This window comes from Armigeres subalbatus, chromosome 1 (genome assembly GCF_024139115.2).
Source record: "Armigeres subalbatus isolate Guangzhou_Male chromosome 1, GZ_Asu_2, whole genome shotgun sequence".
NCBI classification, from domain to species: domain Eukaryota; kingdom Metazoa; phylum Arthropoda; class Insecta; order Diptera; family Culicidae; genus Armigeres; species Armigeres subalbatus.
The window spans coordinates 155,957,797-155,984,952 of NC_085139.1; the positions used below are offsets into that span (position 1 = coordinate 155,957,797).

General features: G+C 42.9%; 1 protein-coding gene across 1 annotated transcript; it reads right to left on the minus strand.

Moving 5' to 3' along the window:
- Window positions 1–476: 476 nt before the first annotated feature.
- Window positions 477–24,370, minus strand: LOC134207730 (dynein axonemal intermediate chain 3). Its single transcript, XM_062683583.1, has 4 exons — window positions 23,750–24,370; window positions 6,101–7,811; window positions 5,869–6,044; window positions 477–1,679 (listed from the first exon to the last, which is right to left on the minus strand). Exons 1-4 carry the CDS (start codon window positions 24,302–24,304, stop codon window positions 786–788), a joined length of 3,336 nt encoding a protein of 1,111 aa, XP_062539567.1. The 5' UTR covers window positions 24,305–24,370; the 3' UTR covers window positions 477–785.
- Window positions 24,371–27,156: the final 2,786 nt, after the last annotated feature.

The window sequence follows — 27,156 nt, forward strand, 5'->3', positions numbered from 1 at the left end:
GTCATTGTTATACCAATAGACTGTTGATAAAGCAAAAGCCCTGTCATAAAGGCACAGACATTCTGTCATCAATATGAAAGATTCGCGCTTCAATAATGTGTACAGGAAATTCGAAAATTTGCATCACGCCTTGTCCTTGGCTATTATAAATCACGGATCACACCTGTCAATCATATTCCCGCCGCAGTACGGAGCATATCACTGACTAACATCTTGCGGAATTGTCACTACGCTCCAGTCATCCTTCAAATTGAAAAATTAACTACATCAGAAAGCATGCAGCTGAAGAGGGAGAGCTTGATCTGCTTTTTATTGACATTCGTTTATGGAAGACAGGATGCCGCTACATGACACTCACAGGGGCTGGATTATAGGACTCTTATTATACTAGTGAAATACATAGTGCAAAAGGTACCCCATGATTCATGAATATCATCTTTAGATGAAGAATGATGATGCAGGAATTACTCGTTAAGAACTCTTCGTTTATTTTTAAAACTTCAAAATCATTCTGGTGCAACTCAAAGGATTAATCAAAGTCAAATCACGACAAAAAAAAGTATGCCAATCGTTGAATATATGATGAAAAATAGCTACAATCAGTCTTCTCCGCCGTTTACTGGACTTGCAGCGTGTTCCGAATTTTTATTTTATTTAATTTATTTTTTACGTTATTCAGCTTTAAAAGAAACGGCCAGAAACCGGTCCCGTTTTCTTGCGATCACTGCATACGGTCAAGTAGGTGATTGGTTATTTAATATTCCTTCCGCGTGCTGCAACTGTTTCTATTCGTCATTCACCGGTGTATTTTTTCGGGGCGATTCTAGTTCTTGCTCTTGTGACATTTGTCTTCGCAGTTCCTCCGGAATATCGTCGATGAAGGTGACTGACCGTGCACGTTGGAAAGCGTCCGGGCTGGTCACGCTGGCATTACTATCTGTGTCACCACGCGCTTCGTTAGCAACCAATCTGCGCTGTATCTTTTTCCGTTCATAGCTTTCCAGGTGCTCAATGTTTGCTCCCAATTCACGATTAATCACTTCTCTCCGTTGGCGGCCCTTAATCAAAACATCAGAAAAACTTGCAATCTGAGGAAGTTGAAAATTTTCGAGTACTTCCCTTGCTTCCTCTTCAACGCGATGGTAGTCCAACATTTCTTCACGATACTTATCCATATGACTTTTCAACTGTTCTGCTCGAGTCACAATGACGCTTTCTACTGGAATCAGCTGACCCTTAACTTCCTCATAATCATCTTCAATTCTTGCCAAGTCTTCCGCAATCGCTGTTCGCTTTTCTTCATTGTACTTTCTCCTTTCCTTTTCCGGTTTCATTTGTTTGGCTAACTGATCCGGACTGATGTTTCTTCTTTCCATCATGCTGCGCAACAGTCTTTTATAACTTTTCTGTCTCCATTTAGCATCCAGCCTTTTAGCCAAATCAACACGCTTCTCCGCGTCCTTCATAGCTTTTTTCTTAGCTTCTTCGACAGCCTGCCGCTTCATGTACTCACTGTGCTCCTTCAGCTCTACTTCCATGCGTTCAGCTAATTCCTTTGCTTCGCGCTTCGCCTTAACTTGCGCTTCAATAGTTTCTTTATGTGCCTCATAGTACGATTGGATCCAGTCTTCTTGCGATTGCTTGCGAGTTAATTCGTAGTCGATCAGTTTTCGAAATTTCTGAAACGAGAAAACAGTGCAATGTTGGTATATGGGGACGTCAGAGGACATTCATTGGAATAACGTGGACATCGAGCAAGTAACACCACCGCAATTATTCGCCTAGTACCCCATTTTCGCAACTTTGTAAACGACTTAATAATATAAATTTGAAAAAGCGCCAGCAGGAAGATCGATACCGTGAAGAGACGAAGCAACTGTATCGCGTGGAAATTCTTTCAGCTCCGGATCTCCAGAAAATTAAGGAAAAGATCACGCGGCTGAAAAAAACAAAGCCTTTGGGATTGACAACGGTGGTGAGGATTAAACACAGTGAGGCACTGGCTAGAGCGATGCACTGGGTAATTATTAAGGTTTGGGATGATGAGGTTCTGTCGGGGTGTGTCCCATCTACAAAAAGGAGGATAAGCTGGATTGTAACAACTACCGCCAACTAACACCAATTGCAAGAAAGTTCGTGGGGCAGTATCAGGCGGGATTTATGGGCGAACGCTCTACCACGGACTAGGTGTTCGACGTACGTCAGGTATTGCAGAAATGCCACGAAAACAAGGTGCCCACACATCATATATTCATCGACTTCAAAGCCGCATATGATACAATCGATCGGGATCAGCTATGGCAGCTAATACACGAACACGGATTTCCAGATAAACTGAAACGGATGATCAAGGCAACGAAGCAACGATCGGGTGATGTGCGTAGGTCGAGTTTCAGGGGCATTCTCGAATCCCTTCGAAACGTGCAGAGGGTAACGGCAAGATGATGGTCTTTCGTGCGTGCTATTCAACATCGCTTTGGAGGGAGTGATTCGAAGAGTGGGGTTTGACACGAGTGGCACGATTTTTAGTAAGTCCGTTCAGCTAATTTGATTTTCCTACTTTGTATCTTTCTCTATATTTCTCATGTTCCAGCAATCGCTAGAACTGGAAATGGACTTCCATACCGTTTCCATTTCTATCCTATACCTTCAACTTGAGTATTCTAGCAGTAATCTGCTAGAATTGGAAATGAACTAGCTCGTTTCCTACATTCAATTAGAAATTCCATCAGTTGCTTTCTCCTATCTATCACATTGGCAGCTCGTTAATCAAGACGGATCTCTGCCTCTCGAACCTTACCCAAAAATTCCAACAAAATTCCGCATGAACTCGTGGCAAGCCGAATGGGTGTCCTACGAAAGGCTGAAACACATAAGGCTGAATGCTCATAAGGCTGAACTCAAAAGGCTGAAATCTTGAAAGGCTGAAAGTCTCAAAAGGCTGAAAGTATCAGAAGGCTGAAACGTATCGAAAGGCTGAAATTGATGGGATGAAATGAATCCAAACCATACGATATGTTGTACCAACTATGTTGAGTGGTTGGATAGTGAATAATTGATAAAGAATAGAGAATAATGAATAAAGAAGAATAAAAAATAAAGAATAATGAATGAAGAATAATGAATAAAGAAGAATAAAAAAATAAAGAATAAAGAATAAAGAATAAAAAATAAAGAATAAAGAATAAAGAATAGAGAATAAATAATAGGGAATAAATAATACAGAATAAAGAATAAAGAATAAAGAATGAAGAATAAAGAATAAAGAACAAAAAATACAGAATAAAAAAAAGAATAAAGAATAAAGAATAAAGAATAAATAATAGGGAATAAAGAATAAAGAATAAAGAATGAAGAATAAAGAATAAAGAATAAAAAATAAAGAATAAAGAAAAAAGAAAAAAGAAAAAAGAATAAAGAATAAAACGTATAAAGAATAAAAAATTTACAGAGACAAAGGAAGGAGGAAAGAAGAAGGAAGAAGAGAGAATGAAGACGGAAGAAGGGAGAAGGAAAAAAGATGAAAGATTGAAGAAAGAACATAGAAGAAGGAAGAAGGAAAAAGTAAGATAAAGATGAAAGAAGAAATAATGATGAAGCAATAAGAAACAAGGAAGAAGGAAGGATGTTCTATGTTACCGCCATCGGGAGTGACAATGGGTCATCGCTCTCACCGGCAGTCTGGAGGTCGTAGAGAAAAATCGTTCAAAAAGGTCTCTTATATTTTAGTCTTCTTGCCCTCAGATACATTCAATGCATTCTACAAGCATTCATTCAGTGACCCATTCTCACCCCCATTTGACCCATTGTCACCCCCGACGACAGTACCTCAAAATTTTATGAGCTGTATAGACTACAAAATAAGAATTCCGTATAAAAATTGAAAGACAACAAGAAGTCACAAGAAGGTTGCGGATCATTTTAGTTTGTGCCCCTTTTACCCTCAAATGTGAATTCTTCCACTAATATTGGTTTCTCACGATTTTTCAGCCTTTCGAGTTTCAGCCTTTTGATATTTCAGCCTTATGTGAGATTTTTACTTTTCAGCCTTTCGTGTTCAGCCTTACGAGTTTTCAGCCTTATGTGATTCAGCCTTTCGTGGAAGACCCCGGCTTGCAGTGGGCGAGTGATTGCATCATCATTTCCTCCCCCTTCCCTACATTGACTTGCATTCTGACGTGGCAGGAGCCAGTATGACCTAACAAATGAGATCACCACCCTAGTAGCACAGTTCAGATCGATTTGGTTGCAGCAACTCCAATGTGACTGGATTTGGTCGCATATGAGTCACAGTGACTGATATGTGACAAGTGTGCTACTCGGGCAGTACCTGTACATTGAAGATGTTCGCTAGTCTCAAGCAAACATCTGGGCAAGAACAGCTAATCTGGTCATAATGGAGTAGCAACATCGGGCGGTCAATCAAGCTCAAGCTCAAGCTCAGCTAATTTGATTTCGCCGACGACATTGATATTACATCACGTAACTTTGAGAAAATGGAAGAATCCTACACCAGACTGAAGAGGGAAGCAAAACGGATCATAATAGTCATCAAGTACATAATAACCCTTCCTTGACCCGATAATAAGTGTAAGCTAACCAGTTATCGTTCTCAATAAAAAAAACAATTACAATTACAATAAGAGGTTTATGAGATGACAATGTGAGCCACCCACCACGAGTTTGTATCAGTGGTGACGAAATCGAAGTGGTTGAACAATTCGTATACTTGGGCTCACTGGTGACCTCCAATAACTATACCAGCAGAGAAATTCAGAGATGCATCATGGCAGGAAAGCGTACGTACCTTGGACTCCGCAAAACGCTCCAATCGAATAGAGTTCGCCGCTGTACCAAACTGACTATCAACAAAACGCTTATTAGACCGGTAATTCTCTACGGACACGAGAGCTGAACGATGCTCGTGGAGAACCAACGCACACTTGGAGTTTTCGAAAAGAAAGTGCTGCGTACCATCTATGGTGGGGTGCAGATGACGGAAGGTGCGTGGAGGAAGCGAATGAATCCCGAGTTGCATCAGCTGTTGGGAGAACCATCCATTGTTCACCCCTCGAAAATCGAAAGACTGCGGTGGGCTCGGTAAAAATAGTTCTCGATAACAATCCGATTGGAACAAGGAGGCGAGGTTGCACAGCGAGCAAGGTGGATCAATCAAGTGAAGGAAGAATTGCGGATCCTCCGCAGACTGCGTGGTTGGCGATGTGCAGCCATGGACCGACCTGAATGGAGATGACTTTTATGCACTGCACAGGGGCCCTCCTTAGCCGTGCGGTAAGATGCGTGGCTACAATGGAAGACCATGCTGAGGGTGGCTGGGTTCGATTCCCGGTGTCGGTCTAGACACTTTTCGGGTTGGAAATTGTCTCGACTTCCCTGGGCATAAAAGTGTCGTGTTAGCCTCATGATATACGATTGCAACAATTGGCTTAGAAACCTCGCAGTTAAAAACTGTGGAAGTGCTTAATGATCACTAAGCTGCGAGGCGGCTCTGTCCCAGTGTCGGGATGTAATGCCAGAAAGAAGAAGAAGAAGGCCACCCCGGTCGTAGTCGGAAAAAATAAAGCTTAAAGAAGCGTTTGTTTGTGAAACTGCATATGTGACATTTTTGGCCAAAATGATATATTCTGAATTGTATTCTGAATCCTCGTTCAAAAGTAAGTTTCCTGGCAAAAAAAACGAGAAAAAAAATTTGATCGGAATACTCATTCAATACTTCCTTCCCTTTGCAGTTTCGAAAAAACGCATCATAGAGTGGCATCATAGAATGGTAGGCATATCTTAAAAGCAGCAGGGCTAATGACGTTGCGATCTGTGAATAATGAAAATGAAAATGAAATAAGAACTCACCTCTACTTCGAATGGAATAGCTTCTGAAAAGCTACTCGGTATAGTCATGATACGGATGTTGCTATTATAATCTGCGACTGCCAAAAATTTCTTCGATGCCGATAACTTGTGTTGCGAAAGATACGTTAGGATATTTCCACCAAGACTAACCGTTAAACAAGGAGTATCAATACGCACTGTAATTTAGAAATTATTTATTGTTAGCAAACTTTTGCTGCGTTCAATGGCCTACCATTTGTATCCCAAATTTCCAGATCACCATTGGCATTGGCAATGAAAAACACGCACGCTCGATCCAAGCTCCACCTCGCGGCAGTTACCCTTCTATCACGTCTTCTCCAAAATATTGCCGAGTTGAGACATTCCTCACTCCACAAGGCCAGTACGTTGCCACCGATGGTCAAAAATATATCAGCACAGAATGGGTTCCGTTCCACCAATAACACAGGTCCATCATGGATTGCCGCAAATTTCTCCCTCTGCTTTAGCGATTCCTCATTGGTTGCCGCTCCCTGGTCAAAATCATGTCCTTCCCAGTGGCCTTTTATTATATCTCCCAACAGACTTCCAATCACCATTTTCATGCAATACTGCACTGCTACCGGCTGAGCTTGATGTTCGATTCTGGTAGCGATATCGGCCTTTTTGTAGTCCCCATCTATTGGTATGAATTCATATAAAGCTTCGTCAATGGAAATCGATGTGATCGGAGTATCACATTTGATTCTAAAGATTGGATAAAATACGTTGTCCAACGATTGATATGGAGAAGCTTCCCCGGAAGCAACTGTTTTTGAAGTGGGCGGAGCTTTTTTTAAAGCAGGAACTGTGAAATCCAAGTCCCAAAAACAGACGGTGCCGTCGATAGATGTAGTCAATATAAATCGATGTAACTTATCAGCATGTGCCCGAATCTGTCCGGTTGTGGCACAATAGTAATTCCGAGGAAGCCATTTGATTGCTGTGATGTGTTTCCTTGGTGATTTATCCATAGCACTGATGGCCACAGGTTCGACCGTTTGATTACCTTCCTCTACTTTGGACCAGCCCATGAGCTTTCTAATTTCCTGGCGATACATTTGCTGTTTCGGAGTAATATCCTCGACTTGTTCAACACGCTCTATCTCGCCCTTCAAATCCCAAATCAGTATTTGCCCAGACGCCAAACCAGCCAGAAGTAAATTTCCATCATAAGGGCAAAATGAAAGTGAAGTGACTTCACGACTAGATCTCAGTTCCAACTTCTGAGTAAGGGTTTCATCGAAACTCCACATCAAGACCGGACATTTATCGAACACGATACGGTTCACGGGGTCGATCGAATTCGTCTCTCTATCTTCGATATCCACTACAGTGCATAACGTGTTAAAGTTATACGCAGCTACGAATATCCCTGAATATTTAGGATGCCAATCCATAGCCGACACGTAACGATTCTCACACTTTGCTCGATCAGTAAAGCTGAGACATTCTTCGACAACTGGTGTTTGATATTTGTGAACCTTGCGTTTCGAAATACAGGGGTAGTCGTTTTTATACATGTCCACCTGATTGAATTCTAGAGTGTTCAGCAGCTCCTGAACGTAACTGTTCGGCTTCGATGATTGACCTTTATCATCCGCAGCAATAGTGGGCTTGTTTGCTGCATCTGCTTCCTCCTGAGTAATTTCATACAAGTATTGGGACCATGCGTTGGTCGGAAAGGTGGGATCGGTTTGTTGGTACTGATGAATTTTCGGTGGACACGTTTGAATGGCGAAATCCACCAATTTGCGCTGAAGGTTGTCGAATTTGAACTTACCGGGAACAAGCTCTACATAACCATCCCGAACGTCATCTACCATGCGGTGACTGAAAGCATCGCTGCAACGTTTCACAGGAAAAACACTTTGCGTTTCTAAATTAACCACATTCAAACGTTTGATAGGTATGTAACATTGCACCTGCAACAAAATATTTGAAAAAATAAAACTGATTAATTCGCCTAGCGGTGTTAAGTGCATTTCGCGAGAAATATAATAGGTAAATTGTGTTTATGAGAATTCTTAAAATGCACTGTTAGATGGATGGACAGATTATTTATATTTAGATATACATATATTCATTTCAAACACAACCTGTTACGAGCAAATCGGATGAGTATAAATGCCAAAATGTTTTTTTTTCTATACACGTTTTCGGATTAGTATTTTGACCTTGACTTATAATCCCATAATCCAATTCGGCCAATTTTTAAACGGAGACAATGGGATAGAATTCCACATCAAGCTTTCAACTTGTTGCGAGCAAAGCGGTCAAGAGTAAGTGCACACACACACACTGGGCTGCGAAATGGTGAGTTGATGTCTGGGAAGGAGCGTCCTCACAAGTTCCAATCTCACGCTTCCACGGGTCTTCCGATGACAATCGACCGCCAGCTAAGGGTTTTGTACTTAGCTGGTAGTGCAGTCAGGGCACTGTTGTCCTTCTGACATCAGCTTGACTGAGGGGGTGCGACCAAGGGGACCATCGTCCCTAACTTCTAATCCCAAGGCGTTAAGCGACCTGTGCCGAAGAGATGCATGGCCAGGGGGGGGGGAATAATAAGCTAGGCCTTTAACGGAGCCTGTGGGGTACCTGGGCACCCTCCACAGTAATTGTCCCTTACCGCGTCATGCTGGGCTCTGGTGCGGTGACCTCTTTTCCCGAGCAACTCGTGGGACCAAAATGGAAAATCAAGTCAATTCTTCAATTAGTGGTAGTAGTGTAGGCGACAACCCCTTCGCAAGAGGTGGGTTGTTCAGGTCTCCTCCGAGGTCAGAGGCAATAGTCGGCAGCTCGGTGAGCAGCGCCAGCGTGGGTTACTTAACCTTCCCCCCGGACGCTGGACGCCATCATCGACTTTACGTCATCGAAGCATAATATCAGTAAGGACCTCAAGGGGAGCATGCTGAAACATCGAAAGTCGATGTTGGACGCCAAGTTTAGAGAGCGGTTGGGGGGGCCAAGTGCAAACCCGTGAAATCCGTGGAGTCGACTGAGGCTCAAGTATTCGCGGGCACGTCGGGGGTGACTGCTCCAACGGAGCAGACACAAAAACGGGAAAGACAGTCTCCAGGGGATGAGCTCCCTGGGGGCCGCTCAAAAACGCGGAGGGTTACTACCCCGAACAAGGGTAGTGGAGCTGGGAAGTTGAACCCCGGTCAGGTACCTCCAAAACCAGGGGAGGAAGGACCTGGAAAGTGTTGATGTGAGCAGTGTTTGCCCTTCCGCAGTGATTGATGACGTTTCGAAAGTCACACTAACGACATAGATCTTTTGTTTTTTTATTATTATTAAGTAATCAGCTACCGCCATGTAATTTTGTGATCGTCTTTCAAATAAACGTTTACTTATAGTTTATCGAATTTCGCGGTTGTAATTTGTTTTCTTCGACGGCTCCCAACAGGTTATGGGCCAGGCGCGCGGTGATTAAAGAAAAAAATTGATTACGGATCGGAAAAGAAGTGGAGAATTGATTGAATAATCGCTTATGTTTTGAAGTGGTCTGAAGAAAAAGCGATTTTGTGTTTTGAAATGGCGGAGTCAAAAATAGTGATTGAACGTCTGAATAACTTCAACTGGCCTAGTTGGAAGTTTAGGATGGAGTTGCTTTTTGCTCAAGGAACAACTGTATGATGTGGTTACTCAAGCAAAGCCTGAAGAATCCTCCGCGGATTGGAATAAAACGGACGGAGCAGCTCGAGCGGCTATTGGACTAGCATTAGGTAACGATCAGCTGTGTCATGTTATGACGGCTCGTACGGCAAAGGATATGTGGGATGCTTTGAAAAGCTATCACGAAAGGGACTCGCTGACGAACAAGATTCACATAATGCGTAAGCTATTCTCGCTGCAGTTGAAGGGGGTGTTGGGCAGAGACAGGTTTCGGATCCTTCGGAAAACACGCAGTTTATCACTTGAAACACGAACTATTTATTCATCGAAGTAAAAACTATATTATACATCCGCACGCGGTTATTGATCAGAGAGGAAGAGAAAAATCAGAAACAAGTTTAAAATGAAAAAGGCAAAAACCAAAAAAAAACTAAAAAGTTATGCACTGAACGAAAAAGCTGTTAATGATTATAATGATTAATGATACGATCTGTGTTGCCATATAACAACACTCCTCCTCAGCACATATCGTTACTAGTTTGTAACATCAAGTCCACACAGTTTTCTCAACACACTTAGCCGGATTCTTGCGAGCGGTTTTGTCAGAAGATCAGCTTTGGTTATCGTCGTTCATTCGGATTGATGTCACATTTTCTCCCAAGTCGATCAGCAACCGTTTAAGCCACAAAGCCTCTTGTGAAGCCTCTGCGAGGGCCACAAACTCAGCTTCCGCTGTCGAAAGCGACACACAAGTTTGTTTCCTACATGCCCATGAAACTGTTCCTCCATTGTACTGAAATACAAAGCCGCTATTCGATTTCCGTCCATCACGACTTTCCGCCCAGTCTGCATCTGCATAACCGACCAGCCCTGAGTCGTCTGCATTATCACTAAGTCGAAGCCGAAGACTTGCGGTACCCTTAAGATATCGTATTACTCGCTTAATTTCGTTCCAATCTCGCTGAGACGGCTTGCTTGTTCTTCGGCTAAGGATAGAAGCAGGTGCAGTTATGTCTTGTCGTGAGTTCACTGCAAGCAAAAGCAATTTTCCAATCAGTCGCTGATTCTCACGATTATCAGGTAAAAATCTGTATCCTGCTCTTGCTTTTCATATCCCGTATCTAGTGGAATCGTAGACACTTTAGCATCCTCTAAACCGGCGGTTTTTACGGTATCGGCAATATACCGCTGCTGGCTTATATAGTAATCTCCTCCTACATCCTGTTCTACATCAACGCCCAAGTACTGCTGAACTTTTCCTGCTACTGATAACGAAGTTCTTCTTCAGCGCTCGCTCCAGAGACTCCACTATCACGTTATCGTCACTTGCAGTAATGAAATCATCTACGTATACTAGAACGAAACACAGCCGATCCCCAACTTGCTTGCGATATAGACACGGATCCGAATCGCCTCTTTGAAATCCTTCCTTAACCAGAACCTCATGGAGACGATTGTTCCAGGATCGCGCCGCTTGCTTCAAACCATATAAGCTTTTTTTAAGACGGCAAACTTTGTCCTCTGCTCCTTCCACAGCAAACCCTGGAGGCTGCCGAATAAAGATCTCCTCCTCAAGGTTGCCGTAAAGGAAAGCTGATTTAACATCATACTGTTGTACTGTCATTCTTCTTTTGCTGCCACCGCCAGAAGTACACGAAATGTCGTCAAACGCACCACTGGCGCAAAGATTTCGTCGTAGTCGCAGCCGAAACGCTGATTGAAACCTTGAGCCACAAGTCGTGCTTTGAAACGCTTGATCTCTCCATCCGAACCACGTTTTAACTTATACACCCACTTGCTTCCAAGCGCTCGCTTTCCCGGAGGCAGGTCCACAATATCCCAAGTATTATTCGCTTCAATTGATTCCAACTCTTCCAGCATGGCACGGTTCCATTCATCCTTGTTAACATCGTTCTGTGATTCTGCGTAATTCTGAGGTTCCGTTTCCAATTCTTCCGTTACACAAGCGTATCTTTGTGGTAGAGTGCCCTTTGTTGTTCGTTCTGACCGTCGGACTGCCAGTTCTAACGGGTCGACTTGCGGTTCCTGTAAGGTTTCATCATCGTTAGGTTCATTGTTCAAGAAACATTCAGTATCGACCCACATGTCGTCAGGATCGTCTACTATTTCGGCAATATCTTCTGGTATCATTTGATGCGGGTGAGGACGCGAGTTAGTTAAAGGTACGGTCACTTCATTTTCCCGAGGCTTTTCAATTAGATCAAAAGTGTTTAGAAACCGAACATCCCTACTTATTGTTATTTTTCCAGTATGAACATCAACCAAACGGTATCCCTTGGTTTCATCACTATATCCCATGAATTTTAACTTGACAGCTTTATCGTCTAATTTGCCCCTTTTTCCTTTCGGTACATGGCAATAAACATCGGTACCAAATGGCTTGATGTTATTCAAAACTGGTTTTCGCCCAAACCAACGTTCATAGGGAGTGCATTTAATCGAACGAGACGGTAAACGATTTTGCATATAATTTGCCGTAACCACCGCCTCTCCCCAGAAACGATCATCCAAACCCGCATCAATGAGCATACATCGTGCCATCTCAACAAGGTACCGATTTTTTCTCTCGGCAACCCCATTTTGCTGGGGCGAATATGGCGCAGTAAGCTGACTGATGATACCATTCGATTTGAGATAGTTTCTCACCTGTTGTCCGATGTATTCGCCTCCCCTATCCGACCGAAGGACTTTCGGCTTCCGTCCAAATTGGGTTTTTGCCATTTCAACAAACTCCTTGAGCTTCTCCAACGTATCCGATTTTCTTCGCACTATATAGACCACAGTGTATCTGCTGTAGTCGTCCGTGAAGGTAAGAAAATACTTCCGACCGCCCAATGTCGCAGTTCGCATCGGACCACAGATATCTGTGTGTATCAGCTCCATTACGTTCGACGACTTGCTGTCTGATGCCTTCGGAAAGGGGCTCTGATGCATTTTACCTCGTATGCACACCTCACAAGCTTCATCACACTTGCAATTTGCAACTTCAGGAAACCGTCAGCTAATTCACACATCTTCACAATTGCGTCGCAGTTTCTGTTGACCCAGCTTACGTGGTGCCAACCATGGACACAGTCATTGTCCTTTCGTACTAGCGACGCGGATTCGCCACACCTCGCATAATAAACAAATTGTGCTTAAGGTCCGCGTACGCACCAACAACTCCATCGCGAGCAATTTCTGCACCCTTGCTATCAAATGTCACCACAAAACCCTTACGCACAAGCATTTTAACCGACAGTAGATTGGTGTTCATTTCCGGAATGAATAATGCTTCAACACTAATAACACGGGCTCTGTTCTTGGTATCAAAAACTTTTATCGTACCGCGCCCGCGACCTTTCGCCACCACCTTGGCACCATTGGCTACGTATACCACTTCTCGAACCGTTTCATTGATGCTATCGAAAAAATCACGGTGATTCACTATGTGGCATGTAGCACCTGAATCCAGCAGCCACATCCTTTCAGCTGACGTGAACCCCGCAGTAACGAACGCCCATTGGCAATCTTGTTCACGGACATTCACCGCACTATGTACCTCTTCTTCTTCTCGATTAGGATTCCTACTCCTCCAGTCCTTGAACTTCTCACACTCAAACTTCTTATGACCGGACTTTTTACAGAAAAACATTTCACACTGCTTGATGCGGCATGCAGCGCCGTCTCAGGGTCTTCATCCTCAAAACGATTTTTCCGCTTTGCCACTCATCCAGCAGCTTTCCTTTGACAAGGTTCAAGGTTAGATCCTCATCGGGGCGTGCTTCCAATGCAGTAACGAGCGTTTCATATTCCTCAGGCAGGCTGCTGAATAACAATGCAACAAGCCAATGATCATCGAGTATCTTGTCATCCTGTAGGTCGTTTAGTTTCTCGAACAGCTCGCGTCAGACGACCAATGTGCTTCCATATCTTCACCTTTTTCCAATCGAAGACGGCAGATTTTCCGCATAATTGACACCTTCGTAGTAAGCGTTCGTTTAACATAAAAAGTCTCTAGATTTTTCCATGCCTCCGCGGCTGATTTAGCCTTTCGAATGTGGATCAGTTGGTTATCCTCCACTGCTAAACCAATTGTGGCCATCGCTTGATCGTTCTTGCTGCTAAAATCTTCATCATCTTCGGATATTTCCTCTGCTACCACGGTCCAATTTCCTTCCTTTACAAGAAGGAGCTTCATCCGAAAGCTCCAATTATCATAATTTGACCCATTGAGCTTGGGGAAGGAGGCGATCCTTTCACTGTTTGACATTGCTCAAAATAGAACCGACACTACAATTCGACGCGATGACAAACGATTAGAAAAAACGATCCCACGCAAGTCATCCGCCTGCTCCGCCGGGCCCATAACCTGTTGGGCAGAGACAGGTTTCGGATCCTTCGGAAAACACGCAGTTTATCACTTGAAACACGAACTATTTATTCATCGAAGTAAAAAACTATATTATACATCCGCACGCGGTTATTGATCAGAGAGGAAGAGAAAATCAGAAACAAGTTTAAAACGAAAAAAGGCAAAAGTCAAAAAACTAAAAAGTTATGCACTGAACGAAAAAGCTGTTAATGATTATAATGATTAATGATACGATCTGTGTTGCCATATAACAACAGGGGGGAGGAAGTATGTCAGAGCACTTAGTGAATGTGTCCGAACTTGTGCATCGATTAATTGCTATGGGTGAGGATCTCAAAGAGCACTGGATAATCGCTATACTGTTGTCAAGTTTGCCACGGAGTTATGATTCGTTAATTACTGCATTGGAGACCCGTCCGGAAGAAGGAATAAAACTGGAATACGTTAAGGGAAAACAGTTGGATGAGTGGAAGCGACGATGTGATCATGAGGATGTTGATATGGGAAAGGCAATGGCTGTTTCGACACGGTCCGTTATTCGTAAGAAGCGTACATGTTATTGCTGTAAACGAGAGGGTCATTTTTGGCGTGATTGTCCGAAACTGGATACGAGAGAGCAATCTGATGAAGATGAAGGTGCATCATCGAAGCAAAGTGCAAGAATGTCAAAAATACAAGCGACAAGCGGCGGAGGAGGAGTTTGTTTTTTTTTTTGTGTCAGGAGGAGATGACGTTGCTGAAAGTACGGTAGTGATGCGGAAAAACAGTTGGTGTTTGGATTCGGGCTGCATGAGTCACCTCACTGGAAATGCAGGGCTGTTAGAGGATTTAGTCAGCTGCAACGAAACGATTTACTTGGCGGACGGACGAAAAATGAGAGCAAAAGCAAAAGGCACAGGAAAACTGATGGTTGGAAGTGTTGCTATTACAGTGAATGATGTGTTCTATGTTCCTGGACTGGCTGGAAATTTCATATCAGTTCCGCGGATTGTTGAACTCGGATTCAAGGTGTGCTTCGATTCCAGAGAGGCTCAGATTATGAAGAATGGCTCAATGATTTTGAAGTGTGTTCGAAAGAATGGTCTTTATTTTGTTTGATGTTGTAAATAGTTCATAATTAGCTAATTAGTAGTGGGCGCACACTGAGGAGGTGTGTTGATGTGAGCAGTGTTTGCCCTTCCGCAGTGATTGATGACGTTTCGGAAGTCACACTAACGACATAGATCTTTTGTTTTTTTATTATTATTAAGTAATCAGCTACCGCCATGTAATTTTGTGATCGTCTTTCAAATAAACGTTTACTTATAGTTTATCGAATTTCGCGGTTGTAATTTGTTTTCTTCGACGGCTCCCAACAGAAAGGTCCGTGCACCCAGCAAAGGCGGTAATAAGGGGTTACGGCAGGCTGAAGGCTTTCAGCCTCCCCAGACCAGGGAAATAGAGGGGGATGACGCCTCCTGGACCATGGTAAAGAACAACAGGAAACCAAAGACGTTAAGGGCCGAAAAGAAGGCCCAGGCGAATGAGGGTAGCAAGAAGTCTAGAGTAGGCGCCAATCGCTCCAGGGGCGATGCCCTAGTCATCAAGACGGACAAGGCCAAGTACTCGGACGTCTTGAAGGCGATGAGGAGTGACGTCAAGCTCTGTGAACTCGGCCCCGACGTACGTCGAAAAAGACGTACCCGGATCGGCGAGATGATCCTCGAGCTAAAGCGGGGCGCCGCCTACAAGAAGTTGGCGGAGGAAGTCCTAGGCGAGACTGTCAAGGTGAGGGCACTCACGACGGAGGTGAATCTAAGGGTTAAAGACCTGGACGAGATCACCGAAGTCGAAGAGCTTCTCACGGCACTGCGGCGACAGTGTGAAGTGGAGACGCCCACCGTAGCCGTTAGGTTCGACAGGGACGCAGGTAGCATTGGTTCGGCTATCTGTAGCGGACGCCTCCAAGGTAGTCAAGTTAGGTAGCGTCAAGGTGGGATGGTTGGTGTGCCCTGTGGGCATATACGAGCAACTCGAAATTTGCTTCAAGTGCCTGGAACCGGGGCACAAGCAATGGGACTGCAAAGGCCCTGACAGAAGCAAGCTCTGCCGACGCTGTGGATTGAAGGGGCACAAGGCACAATGCTACACGAACCCTCCCAATTGTTTGATTTGTTCCAGCAAAGCTGCAAACAGTAAGCACCCCATGGGGGGGGGTCGAAGTGCCCGGCGTTTAAGCGTGCTGCAAAATCACAGTGCAGGTAACGCAGCTAAACCTGAACCACTGTGATGCAGCCAAGCAACTGCTGTGTCAGACAGTTGCTGAATGGGGGACGGATATCGTCATCATAGCGGATCCTTTCCGGGTACCCGCGCCAGGAACGGTAATTGGGTCACCGATGGGTCTAAAATGGCGGCAATATGGACAAGGGGGAAATACCCAGTTCAAGAGTTGGTGTCTTCGATACACGAGGGCTTCGTCATTGCCAAAGTCAACGGGGTCTTCTTCTGCAGTTGCTATGCGCCTCCTCGATGGTCGTTCGATCAGTTCGGTCGTTTGCTGGATTGTTTGACGGCTAACTTGATGGGGCGTAGACCAGTGGAGATAGCGGGGACTTCAATGCTTGGGCCGTGGGCAGTTCCTGCTGGAATCACTGGCCATGTTGGATGTGGATTTGGCCAATGTCGATACAAAAGTACCTACATCTGGAACGGGACCGAGTCGATTATCGACGTTACGTTTTGGAGTCCTGGCCAAACGAGTAGTTCGAGGTAGATGATGGCTACACTCACACAGCGACCACCTGGCGGTTCGCTACGGTATCGACTATACGACCAGTATTCAGTGGACGGAAGAAAGGACGAGGCCTAGCCCTCGTATGTGGAAGACATCGTACCTCGACGACGAGGTATTTAAGGAAGCGCTTTGCCGCGAGCACAATACTCTCGGTCTGAGCGGCGAGCAGCTTATAACAGTACTCTCGCGTGCATGCAATGCCATCATGCCTAGGAAAGTCCACCCTAAGAATGGGACTGGTGGTGGACTACTGGTGGACTCAAGCAATTGCGAACCTGCGTCTCGCCTCCCTACGGGTACGGAGGCGGATGCAGCGAGCACACACAGAAGAGGAGCGTGTTGAACGACGGGTGGCGTTCGTGGCTGCTAGAGCCACTCTAAAGACTGAGATTAGATCAAGCAAAAAGCCTGCTTCGAGGGCCTGTGTCAAAGTGCCAACGTGAATCCATGGGGTAACGCCTATAGAGCCGTAATGGCCAAGACACGTGGGGCGATGGCCCCTACAGAACGGTCTCCAGAGATGCTGGAGAGGATCATCGCGGGGCTCTTCCCACGTCATGACCCAAGTCCCTGGCCTGACTTTGTGGAGCTGCCAGGGGCCGGGGTGGCCGACGAGGGAAGAGTAACCGTGGCGGAACTTGCGGCGATTTTACAGTCCCTTAGTGTACGTAAGGCGACCAGATGGTATTCCGAACCTGGCCATCAAAGCGGCCATTGCTGAGGCTCCCGAGATGTTCAGATCTGTCATGCAGAGATGCCTGGACGAGGGAGTCTTCCCTGAAGCATGGAAGGCAGAGCTTGGTCCTATTGCCAAAGACGAGAAAACCATCGGGTGATCCGTCGGCATGTAGACCAATATGCCTGCTTGATACGGCGGGGAAGGTGCGGATGGTCTATCGAGTAACCAGTTTGGCTTCCGAAAGGGTAAGTCGACCGTAGACTTGTCGGTTATCAAATCCGCGGAGATAGCTATTCAGCGTAAGAGGAGGGGAGTTCGCTATTGTGCAGTAGTGACTCTCGACGTGAGCAATGCATTCAATAGAACCAGTTGGGCAGCTATTGCAGATCCACTCCTGCGTCTTGGAATTCCCGAGTACTTGTACAAGATTCTCGGAAGCTACTTCCAGAATCGAGTACTAGTATACGACACGGAGGCGGGGCGGAAGTGCGTTGACATAACATCAAGAGTTCTGTACGGTTCCATACTGGGTCCGGTGTTATGGAACGTCATGTACGAAGGTGGCTTGAGGTTGAAGTTCCCGGTGTGCATGGTAATCGTCGGCTTCGCTAATGATATTACGCTGGAGGTTTACGGCGAATCGATCGAAGAGGTGGAGTTGACTGCAGCCCACTCGATCGCAATTGTGGAGGAGTGGATGAGTTTCAGGAAGTTATATCTGGCTCACAACAAGACTGAGGTGGTTTTTGTTAACAACCGAAAGTCGGAGCAAAAAGCGGTAATAAGGGCAGGCAACAAGTGGTCACCTCTGAACGCTCCATCAAACTCTTGGGGGTAATGATCGACGATAAGCTCACCAATTATGCCTGCAAGTGTGCCTCCACAGCTATAGTGGCATTGTCCCGGATGATGTCCAATAGCTCAATAGCCAGCAAGCGCAAGCTTCTGGCTAGTGTCGCTCTGTCCATACTGAGGTATGGAGGGCCAGCTTGGGGCACGGCCCTGCGTATTAACTGCTACAGAACGAAGTTATAAAGTACGTATAGGCTCATCTGTCTAAGAGTTGCGAGCGCGTACCGTACCGTGTCGCACGATGCACTTTGCGTCATCACCGGTATGATGCCTTTTGACATCGTTATCGGTGAAGACATAGAGTGCTTCCGTAGGACTGTCAGGTTGGCATCAATGGTCAAATGGCAGCGTGCGTGGAACAGTTACACTAAGGGTAGATGGACACATAGGTTGATACCGGAAATAGGTACGTGGGTCAAGAAGCGCCATGGGGAAATCACTTTCCACCTGACCCAGATCCTTACAGACCATGGTTACTTTAGGGCCGATGCCCACGTAGCGGTTTTTCAACGCCACGTGCACGCAGCGTTAAAATAACGCTGATGTGCATCGGCGTGGTGACGCTGCGTTACCGCTTTTTCCCGGTGCACACCTGCATCTTTTTGACGCCACGTGCACTCTGCGTTGAAATGACGCTACGTGGGCATCGAGCCTTAGACAGTATCTACACCGGTTCGGACACTCGGCCTCGCCCGGGTGTTCGGTGTGCGCAGGTTTAGAGGAAACGGCGGAACACGTGTTATTCGTCACTGGACACTACCCCGGACACCCCAGTCCGGAGGATGTGTAAAGATGAAGTTGGCTGGAACGCCGTTTTATCGGCTATCGTCCACATTGTCTCGGAGCCACACAGAAGGTGGCGCGTGGACTCGAGAAATGGCTAGTTCAGCCGCAAATAAGAGGTGGTCCAAGGGTTCGGAGTCGGCTTCATGGGTCATACCGGTGCCCTGTGGTCGAACTCGATCCTTTTATCGAACAAGTGGCCGCGCGAAGAACAACATGGTATCCAACCGTCTAAGACGAATTAAGTACTCTCCATTTAATTCCACCAATAATTTTAGATAGGGGCTCTCCTTAGCCGTGCGGTAAGACGCGCGGCTACAAAGCAAGACCATGCTGAGGGTGGCTGGGTTCGATTCCCGGTGCCGGTCTAGGCAATTATCGGATTGGAAATTGTCTCGATTTATTTATTTATTTATTTATTTATTTATTTATATTTCATCTGACTGTATGGTCTACATGAAAACTTAATTACTATTTGGAACATTGTCAGTCATTAAAATATCTTGTCAAACAATACCGAAATCTAGATGCGTTGATGTTGAAGTCGAAATAAATGGCTCCTTCGTTGAAGCGACGAATCATAGCGACGAAGCAGCTGTTGGCGGCATAGTTCGTGGTTTGAACTGCTTCATACAATAAATCTCTAGGCCGGAGTGTACGAGAGGGTGCGTAAAGTTGTATCTTTGTCAACAAATCTGGCACATCGTATTCAGAGAGCAATAATTTAGCGATAAAAACTGCTTGAGCCACATTCCTCCGCTTGCCAAGAGTATCCAGTCCTAGTAAGCGACAACGATCAGCGTATGGTGGAAGATTGAGCGAGTCCCTCCAAGGGAGATGGCGTAGTGCGTAGCGGACGAACTTATGCTGGACAGCCTCCAAACGAGCCGTCCATACGGCTTGATAAGGATTCCAAACAACTGAAGCAAATTCCAAATGAGACCGCACTAATGAGCAGTAGAGTGCTTTGAAACACAAAGGATCTCGAAATTCACTGGAAATTTTGAACATGAACTGAGCTTGGCGATTCGCTTTGTCAATAGTAGTAGATAAGTGACGATTGTAGGTTAACCTATCATCCAATACGACACCGTGGTCTTTGATATGGTCGACACGTTGTAGAGTAGTACCTGCAATATTATAATCGAAGATCATGGTATCTACAGTGCGACGAAAGCTTATCACGTTGCATTTAGCGATGGCAAGAACCATCATGTTTCGATCACACCAATCATTGAAGATATCTAAACGTTTTTGCAATTCTAGGCAGTCCGCCAGGTTTCGAACAACGAGGTAAATTTTAAGATCGTCCGCAAACAACAACAGCAGTCCTCCACGCTGCAGGATGAAGGTAACATCATTCACGAAAAGCGAAAACAGCAATGGACCAAGCGTGCTTCCTTGGGGACTCCGGAGCCATTCGAAAACAACGAGATGAGTGGTTTCTATGTTTGACGGTTACTTGGCGTTGCACTAGGTAGGAAACGTAGCCAGTTGCAGAATGTGGCAGAGCATCCAAGTTTTTCTAATTTTGCTAGCAGTATGTCGTGATTGACTTTATCAAACGCTGATTTGAGATCTGTATACACGGCATCAACTTGAAACTTTTTGCACATGTTGTCCATGCAAAACGAAGTGAAGCTTACAAGGTTCGTTTCCACAGATCGACCAGGAAAGAATCCGTGTTGGCGTGGGCTGATATAATTCTTGCATGCAGCGAACAATCTCTCATAGATCAGCGACTCGAACACTTTCGATTCAACTCCGAGTGATGTAATGCCCCGATAGTTTCTTACGTCACTTTTGTTTCCTTTTTTAAATACGGGAAACATGGTAGAGCATTTCCATTGAGTAGGAAATTTTTGCTGACGAAGTGATAGGTTGAATAGTATGCGCAGAGGGGTGGCCAAAATATCGGAGCATTTTTTTAACACTGCCGAAGGAATTACGCTAGGACCAGCAGAGAATGATGATTTGATTCTATTAATAGCCGAAACAACCATATGAGTCTCAACGTTCCCTGGGCATAAAAGTATCATCGTGTTAGCCTCATGATATACGAATGCAAAAATGGTAACTTGGCTTAGAAACCTCGCAGTTAATAACTGTGGAAGTGCTTAATAACACTAAGCTGCGAGGCGGCTCTGTCCCAGTGTTGGGATGTAATGCCAATAAGAAGAAGAAGAAGAAGAATTTTAGATATCTTTGCAGATACGTATTTCGACCACAACTGTGTAACATATGGCGGAAGTGAGTAAGGCGCAAAGAGAAAACGATAAGGAATTACATTACGAATTTAGATCTAAGGTAGCAGAGCATGTGTATAAGGAAAATGCACGGGGTATTTTTATAAAATTTTAATTCGCATTTTAATTCGCAATTTGTATTTACAAAAAAAAAACAATTACAGCCTAGGATCGAATTGTACCTATGGTATAGTGAACGCGAGCTTTATCCAGCCCGTGACCCACCATTCACCTTGCCGGTGTTATCGCCAAACTCTCCACATTTCTCAACCAAGCCAACCACCCCGCTCGGCACACCGTGAAACCTCGACCAACGTGCAAATCCACCGTGTGTTCGACGTAGCCCCCGTATGTAGGCAACGGTTAACACCTTTATCGACGCAATAACACTGAGCCAAATATCCACCAGGCAGAGTGAATTTGTTGCGGATCGTTTCTCTACGCATCAGCACGACGGGGTCCACGCGTACTAGCGGCCGATATCCGATCGGGCTATTTCCATTTTCCCTTTTTCCTTTTTTTCCCTTTTCTTTTTTCCTTCTTCCTTCCTTTTTCCTTTTTCCATTTTCCTTTTTCTTTTTTCCTTTTTCCTTTTTCCTTTTTCCTTTTTCCTTTTTCTTTTTTCCTTTTTCCTTTTTCCTTTTTCTTTTTTCTTTTTTCCTTTTTCCTTTTTCCTTTTTCCTTTTTCCTTTTTCCCTTTTCTTTTTTCCTTTTTCCTTTTTCCTTTTTCCTTTTTCCTTTTTCCTTTTTCCTTTTCCTTTATCCTTTTTTTTCCTTTTTCCTTTTTCCTTTTTCCTTTTCCCTTTTTCCTTTTTCCTTTTTCCTTTTTCCTTTTTCTTTTTCCTTTTTCCTTTTTCCTTTTTCCTTTTTCCTTTTTACTTTTTCCTTTTTCCTTTTTATTTTTTCCTTTTTCCTTTTTCCTTCTTCCTTTTTCCTTTTTTCATCTTCCTTCTTCCTTTTTCTTTCTTCCTTTTTCTTTTTTCTTTTATCACTTTTCCTTTTTCCTTTTTCCTACTTCCTTCTTCCTTTTTTCGTTTTTCCTTCATCCTTTTTCCTTCTTCCTTTTTCCTTTTTCCTTTTTACTTTTTCCTTTTTTCTTTTTACTTTTTCCTTTTAACTTTTTCCTTTTTTTTTCTTCCTTTTTCCTTTTTCCATTTTCCTTCTCCCTTTTTCCTTATTCTTTATTCCTTATTCTTTATTCCTTATTCCTTATTCCTTTTCCCTTTTCCCTTTTCGCTTTTTCCTTTTTTCGTTTTCCTTTTTCCTTTCTCCTTTTTCCTTATTCCTTATTCCTTTTTCCTTATTCCTCATTCCTTATTCCTCATTCCTTATTCCTTATTCCTTTTTCATTTTTCCTTTTTCCTTTTTCCTTTTTCCTTTTTCCTTTTTCCTTTTTCCTTTTTCCTTTTTCCTTTTTCCTTTTTCCTTTTCCTTTTCCTTTTTTCTTTTCCCTTTTCCTTTTCCTTTTCCTTTTCCTTTTTCCTTTTTCCTTTTTCCTTTTTCCTTTTTCCTTTTTCCTTTTTCCTTTTTCCTTTTTCCTTTTTCCTTTTTCCTTTTTCCTTTTTCCTTTTTCCTTTTTCCTTTTTCCTTTTTCCTTATTTCTTATTCCTTTTTCCTTTTTCCTTCTTCCTTGTTCCTTTTTCCTTTTTACTTTTTCATTTTTCCTTCTTCCTTTTTCCTTTTTCCTTTTTTCATCTTCCTTCTTCCTTTTTCTTTTTTCCTTTTTCCTACTTCCATCTTCCTTTTTTCCTTTATCCTTTTTCCTTCTTCCTTTTTCCTTTTTCCTTTTAACTTTTTCCTTTTTTCTTTTTACTTTTTCCTTTTAACTTTTTCCTTTTTCCTTTTTTCTTTTTCCTTTTTTCTTTTTCCTTTTTCCTTTTTCCATTTTCCTTCTCCCTTTTTCCTTATTCTTTATTCCTTATTCCTTTTCCCTTTTTCCTTTTTTTCTTTTTCCTTTTTCCTTTCTCCTTTTTCCTTATTCCTTTTCCTTGTTCCTTATTCCCTATTCCTTATTCCCTATTCCTTATTCCTTTTACCTTTTTCCTTTTTCCTTTATCCTTTTTCCTTTTTGTTTATTCCTTTTTCCTTATTTCTTATTCCTTTTTCCTTATTCCTTATTCCCTTTTCCTTATTCCTTATTCCTTATTTCTTAATCCATATTCCCTATTCCTTATTCCTTGTTCTTTATTCCTTATTCCTTACTCTTGCTCTTTATTCTTTTACCTTACCTTTTACTCTTTATTTTTTATTCTTTAATTCAATCAGAGTTTGACCAATTGTCATCAACTCATATACAGAAACTGAATTTTAGAATGAGTTGCATTTTCCCAAAAAATGTTTAGAGAGTTCGTTGTTTGAATTCTATTAGATACGAAGCTCAAGTACATTCCCAAGCATCACATAACATAACACATAACACATTGTCATAAAGTATCGCATGTGGCTCCTATATGCGTCGAAATCGAATAATATTAGCATCACTGCAATTAGAAATGTGCTACGAGATTTAAGTGATAAACCTCCTCATTCAATACCTTCTGATGGCTTCCTTGATCTTTCCATTTCCTGGCGCGCTTTTTGAGAATGCCACGTGCTTTATGGCGCTCTAGTAGTTCAATCCGTTTGATCAGCTCACTAGCCTCTTTGGTTTCCCGATCATCGATGAAAACAATAAACACGTCGTCTTCCGTCGAAAGTTCCGGAGAGTAGCCCACCAGAATCAGCTTTCCTGGGTCCAAATCTTTGAGCTTTTCTTTCAATTGTTGCTGCGTGGCGTCCTTTCCCGGAAGGTGGTCCTCTAGTACTTCCTTCTTAATTTGCTTCCAAGGATGTTCTGCACTAATCGTGTGACCAATTTCCATCCCAATTTCGGCTTGCAAATCTGGACTTATTACCATCCGGGTTGATTTCGGAAAGTTGATCAACCTCTGACGCGCCTCATCGTCTCGGAAGCCGAGAATCATCGTAATTTCCTCATCTTCCGATGAGTCAAAGTCAAAATTTTCCTCCGACCGGTCGGATTTGTCCGACTTACCATCATCGAAACCGCTCGTCGATTTCAAATGGCTCATCTGTGTTACGTGACTCATTTTTAAGAACAATCTTTTTTTTTGTGATGATCACTTTCAAACGCAAACTGTTTGAAAAGGATTCAAAACATTACCATTATCCTTCGCTCCCAGCAACCGTCGTCCAGGCGACTCGAATAGGATGCAAACGGTTATTTCTGTATTCCGTCCGTTGCGCCTACATCACAGCAACCAGTGAACCATCAGTGCTTGATGCATGCGCCGCGTGCTCCGAAATATTTCACCCCCTTTCAGAAATGTTTTTGCCAACAGAAATGCCAGATATGAAAATATATTCAAATTGATTTTTCGCTTATTAACTTTTATGGTATATTGTAATCTAAAATGTTGGTTAAGGATTCCGATAATCTTACTAAAGTTTACATACAAGTGTAGATAGTGGCTTAAAAATATGGGTTCTTCGAGAAAATTGACCTTGAAATAATTATGTTTAAAGAATTTATTGAGCCAATAAAACACTACAGAAATCCACACATATTTATTGGCAAAAATCCATAGATTTAACTTATGATGTGTATCAGCGCACACATAACCATTCTCCTCGCGAACTACCAATAAAATATATATCCAGATAAACTTTATGTGTGGTCTCGAATTAGCAATTATTTAATTTATGTGTGGTTCTATATCGATTATATTAGGGTGAAGCAATTGCAAAAATTTATAACGGCGACACATATATCTTATACAGATATTTTTGGTAGTGAACGAGATTTTATTTTATTAAAATTAATCCGATCTCGTAAAAAATTATGTTTGGCATTTCTTCGATTTAGTATAGAACAGTCTTTTCCCGTAAAAAATACCTACAATGAACTTCCATAAAGCGATGTGTTCTTGATCTCGATAAAGGTTTTTCCATGGCTGCTCTGATCTGATTACCTTTCTATCATCCCTATAAATCGATTATAGTAGAACTGTCAATTGACGGTAAAATCAGTTGTTTTCAAACGTCTCGTGAAAAGGTCTATAGTTTAAAACTGATTTGGGAGACTTCATTGTATTTCGGTTTATAGACCATTTTATGAGGCAGTTTCGATCACCAGCTCGAAATTTAAACTTTAGCATCAAAAGATAGGGTAAAGTGACCAATAGTGGACCCCCAACCAATAGTGGACCCTCCAGCCATTTTTGCATTATTACTGCACAATGTCAACATTTTGCAATGAAATTCTACCGGGAGAACTTACCTTACAGTCCTATGATTTGATTATTTTATATTTTAATTTTATAAAAAATAAACACGAGAGTGTCCATTATAGGAATATTTTGGGGGGTCCATAATAGGGAAGAAGAACGTCCCGAAACGGGACATGAAAATCAAATGAAGTGTCGACTATAGGGAAGCAATTTCCTATTATGGACCCCCAGGGGGTCTACTATAGGGAGAATTCAGTTAGACTTTAAAATGTTAATTTCAACGAATAACGTCTCGTATTTGGGTGTTTTATGTATGTATCGTGAAGGAGGGATGCAGAGCTTGTTGTTATATATCAAGCAGAGTTAATATTTTGAAAATTTCTAAGCCGTATGACAGGAAGAGCAAAATTCCGCTACTAGGGGGTCCACTATTGGGCATTTTACCCTACTCATTGTCAAGTGATAAAGCGATGAAGCTATACAGCTAATATTACTACAGTAGCCGTTCGATAACTGCAAAATGTTTACTTATATATACTTTTTACTTATATTTTATTTATATGTCCGTTATGACAATAAATAAATTACTTTTCAGTTAACGAATGCCGTTCGATAACTGCAACGCATTCTAGACGTCAAACGGTTGTCAATCGACGTCAGATGCAATAAAACTGCATCTAAATGTGCAGCGCAATGCAGCTGTCATTGAGTTTGACATCAGTTTGAAGTTTAGCGGTCCGATAACTGCAAAACTGTTGCAACTATCGAATTGCAGTTAAAAAGCATTGCAGTTAAATGACTTGCAGTTATCGAACGTCTACTATATATACTAAACTTGCTTTGCTCAAGTATTGCTATTGTATTTCTCAATCGATTCCTTATAAAGAAAAATATTAGGGGGATTCACTTAACGGCGTAGGTTGCTGTGTATCTGTTTATGGAAATGTTTCACAGGCGATTTGAAATATGTCCCTTGTGATTGAGTGTGAAACATTTCTGTCGTATTCCAGCCGTTCTTCTTTGCATTAGATGTTGATAGTACTACAATATTAAGAATTGTCTTAATTTATTTTGAAGCAATTTGGGTATGATTTTTCATTATAATGAAATATTTATAAAATTGAAATCATATTCTTACAAAGTCCAAAGAGTAGGGAAGGAGAAAGATGTAGTATTCAGAGTAAGCGGTTAATGATTTTAGTTTGTATAAGTAATTCTAGACTATGAATTGATTCTGCTATTGCGGATAGTGCATTAAACATAAGCAATCAAATATACCAATCGTGAAATCACATATTTCGCGTGCCCCAATTTACCGTACAATGTTATAAGTTTTACATTAGACTTGATTCGAACTCTCAATTTAGCATATGCACTAATACTGATCTCTATCGTGAAAGAATCTGTGCATGATTGAGTGCATGATTGTGCAGTGTGAGATGGTGTTGGTAGCGCCATCGGATTGAGTAGCAACGACGAAGATTGCACCGTCAGTTTGTTGTCGAATTTTAAAACGAACAGTCGCACCGCTCTTCAATGGCGGATTCCATTCAGCCGTTTTCGGATGGAATACGACATGTCGCAGTCGGTAGTGTTTGGTTTTATATTTGTAACTAGCGCATGAAAATGGTGCTTGCCACATCCATTAATGTGCTAGTTACTAAATAGTAAGTATGGTCTCATGTTGTGGATTTCGGAGCGAGCAGGTCTCA